The sequence below is a fragment of the Rattus norvegicus genome, chromosome 2 (assembly GCF_021556685.1).
Source record: "Rattus norvegicus strain SHRSP/BbbUtx chromosome 2, alternate assembly SHRSP_T2T, whole genome shotgun sequence".
In the NCBI taxonomy this organism is placed as follows: Eukaryota; Metazoa; Chordata; class Mammalia; order Rodentia; family Muridae; genus Rattus; species Rattus norvegicus.
This window is the reverse complement of record NC_141535.1, coordinates 84780865-84784342: the sequence shown is the minus strand read 5'-3', so window position 1 is coordinate 84784342 and position 3478 is coordinate 84780865. Positions and strand designations below refer to the sequence as shown.

The 3478-nt window shown below is 40.8% G+C and overlaps 1 protein-coding gene across 1 annotated transcript; it reads right to left on the bottom strand.

Annotated features, from left to right (window-relative positions):
- Nucleotides 1-815: 815 nt before the first annotated feature.
- Nucleotides 816-3234, bottom strand: LOC148006663 (nucleophosmin-like). Its single transcript, XM_087636403.1, has 2 exons — nt 2943-3234; nt 816-1572 (listed from the first exon to the last, which is right to left on the bottom strand). The coding sequence occupies exons 1-2, from the start codon at nt 3223-3225 to the stop codon at nt 1166-1168; spliced, it is 690 nt and encodes a 229-aa protein (XP_087492529.1). The 5' UTR covers nt 3226-3234; the 3' UTR covers nt 816-1165.
- Between the last annotated feature and the right edge of the window lie 244 nt (nt 3235-3478).

The following is a 3478-nucleotide window of genomic DNA, read 5'->3' as shown; positions in this document are numbered from 1 at the left end:
CTGGTCTACCAATCCCTCTGGAGCAAAAGGTTCCCTGAATGGAAGGAAGGCAAAGCAAGCAGACACAAGTGCAGTGGACAAAGAGGGCAAGAACAGGCTTCTGGTTTCAAGCCACAGCTGTGTGACTTCCTTGACATCCTACCTAGCTGGAAAGCAGAGCCACAGTACGCCAGTCTCAGAGTGTGAATTAGCACACAAGAGGCGACTAGAACAAACAGTGCCCAGCACATCAGCTCAGTAAATATTACCAATTGTCGAGAGTCTAATCTTTTATGTGGATGTATGCAATTCCAGGAAAGAAAAGCTGTTCATGCTGAAACCACGGAAAAGTACAGATAGTTATGCTAATGAGTTCACACCTACAGATAAGAGTTTGTAGGATGGAGACAATAAATAAAGATCAAATAGAGACCTGGAACCACCGCAAATCTATGCATTTGTCTGGTTTCACCTGGAGCCATTCCCCAGGGGCGCAGACAGCATCTCCTTCCCCATGAGTTACATACAGCCCTGTCAAAATTGATCTGAGACATTAGAGACCTGCTGACAGTTTCATCTCTGTAAATGTTATTCCTGCATTGTTATTCCTTCTAAATCCGAATCCCCACCCCCATCTTTCTCAGTCCAGGCTCCCGGACAGTTTTTAGGGAGAAAAGTAATTCTCATCAATAGAAATTCAATTTGCTGCACAAGTTAAGATGCAGTAAACTTCTCTCCCCTTTGCCCAACTGCTGTTTCCAGTCATAAAATGAGCTCAACGTTTTAAATGGGGAAAGAGATCTTACACTTTAATCATTGGAGATTAAGTCTTTTTCTTTTTTTTTTTTTTTTTTTTTTTTTTTTATATTTTTTTTACTTTATTAAAATACTGAGTTTATTTCACATGTATATTTGTCTCCCTACCATTTCCACATCTGACCACCACTACTACTATGTCCTATCATAACATTCCATACATACTTAAAACCAAGTTAAGGGTGGAGTTCCATCCTTGAAAACTAAACAGGCATTTTAGACAACACATTCTTGGCAATTGAACCTGGACAACATTTATCAAACACAGTAGGGAAAGTTCTCACGTTGCATTATAAAAAGGACAGCCAGATAGCAACTATTACAGAAATGAAGTAAGACAGAATTATTTCAAACTGTTTAAACCATTTTCTTAAAGAGACTTCCTCCACTGCCAGAGATCTTCAATAGCCTCCTGGTCAGTCATCCGGAAACAATTCTTCACATAATTAATGAACTTGGCTTCCACTTTGGGAAGAGAACCACCTTTTTCTATACTTGCTTGCATTTTTGCCTTAATGTCTTCTACAGAGCTAGGTCCTTTGGGTGTTTTGGGAGTTTTTTCCTGTTTTTTGAAGGACTCTTGACACTTTGACCTTGGTGTTGATGGTTTTAAATCTTTCCCATTTTGGTTTGACTTTTGTGCATTTTTGGCTGGGGTATCTCGTACAGATTTCTTCACTGGAACCTTTTCTTCAGTTTCCTCTTCATCAAAATCATCATAATCTTCATCTTCATCATCCTCAGCATCTTCATCATCCTCATCATCATCTTCATCAAGTTTTTTTTTTTTGGTTCTTTTTTTTTTCGGAGCTGGGGACCGAACCCAGGGCCTTGCGCTTCCTAGGCAAGCGCTCTGCCACTGAGCTAAATCCCCAACCCCTAAGTTTGTTTTTTTTTTTATTAACTTGAGTATTTCTTATTTACATTTCGAGTGTTATTCCCTTTCCCGGTTTCCGGGCAAACATCCCCCTAATCCCTCCCCCTCCCCTTCCCTCCCCCAATTGCCACCCTCCCCCCAACAATCACGTTCAGTCTTAGCAGGACCCAGGGCTTCCCCTTACACTGATGATCTTACTAGGATATTCATTGCTACCTATGAGGTCAGAGTCCAGGGTCAGTCCATGTATAGTCTTTAGGTAGTGGCTTAGTCCCTGGAAGCTCTGGTTGCTTGGCATTGTTGTTCATATGGGGTCTCGAGCCCCTTCAAGCTCTTCCAGTTCTTTCTCTGATTCCTTCAACGGGGGTCCTGTTCTCAGATGTTGAACATTTCTTTAGGTGTTTCTCAGCCATTCGGCATTCCTCAGCTGTGAATTCTTTGTTTAGCTCTGAACCCCATTTTTTAATAGGGTTATTTGTTTCCCTGCGGTCTAACTTCTTGAGTTCTTTGTATATTTTGGATATAAGGCCTCTATCTGTTGTAGGATTGGTAAAGATCTTTTCCCAATCTGTTGGTTGCCGTTTTGTCCTAGCCACAGTGTCCTTTGCCTTACAGAAGCTTTGCAGTTTTATGAGATCCCATTTGTCGATTCTTGATCTTAGAGCATAAGCCATTGGTGTTTTGTTCAGGAAATTTTTTCCAGTGCCCATGTGTTCCAGATGCTTCCCTAGTGTTTCTTCTATTAGTCTGAGTGTATCTGGTTTGATGTGGAGATCCTTGATCCACTTGGACTTAAGCTTTGTACAGGGTGATAAGCATGGATCGATCTGCATTCTTCTACATGTTGACCTCCAGTTGAACCACACCATTTGCTGAAAATGCTATCTTTTTTTCATTGTATGGTTTTGGCTCCTTTGTCAAAAATCAAGTGCCCATAGGTGTGTGGGTTCATTTCTGGGTCTTCAATTCTATTCCACTGGTCTATCTGTCTGTCTCTGTACCAATACCATGCAGTTTTTATCACTATTGCTCTGTAATACTGCTTGAGTTCAGGGATAGTGATTCCCCCTGAAGTCCTTTTATTGTTGAGGATAGTTTTAGCTATCCTAGGTTTTTTGTTATTCCAGATGAATTTGCAAATTGTTCTGTCTAACTCTTTGAAGAATTGGATTGGTATTTTGAGGGGGATTGCATTGAATCTGTAGATCGCTTTTGGTAAAATGGCCATTTTTACTATGTTAATCCTGCCAATCCATGAGCACATCTTCATCAAGTTTTACTCTTTTCTGTGGGACTTTGTTACGACCTCCGGGAGCAGATCTCTTTCCAGATATGCCTAACAGTTTTACATCTTCCTCATCTTCATCTTCTGACTCTGCATCTTCCTCTACAGCTACTAGGTGCTGTCCACTTATGTGCACAGGCCCAGAACCACACTTCAACCTCAAGACCACAGGTGGTGTAATTTCGAAGCCCCCAAGGGAAACTGTTGGTTGTACAGACATTTTCAAAGTTGCCAGTGTTACTTTAATTGGGCTGCCTTCATAGTTCATTGCTTCTGCCTCTATGATGTGCAACTCATCTTTTGCCCTTGCTCCTAAACTGACCGTTCTTAATGATAACTGGTGCTCATTTTCATCATTATCAACTTTATTTTTTTTTTTTTTGTTTTCTTTTTTTTTTTTCTTTTTTTTTTTTTTTATTAACTTGAGTATTTCTTATATACATTTCGAGTGTTATTCCCTTTCCCGGTTTCCGGGCAAACATCCCCCTCCCCCCTCCCCTTCCTTATGGGTGTTCCCCTCC

Bases quoted from the DNA above. Each gene is read 5' to 3' on its own strand.
- LOC148006663 (XM_087636403.1), bottom strand. From the start codon at position 3,225: ATGAACTATGAAGGCAGCCCAATTAAAGTAACACTGGCAACTTTGAAA. The intron at 1,573-2,942 runs ATGAAGATGTGC...AAAAAAAAAAAC, and splicing joins ACAGAAAAGAGTAAAACTTG to TTGATGAAGATGATGATGAG.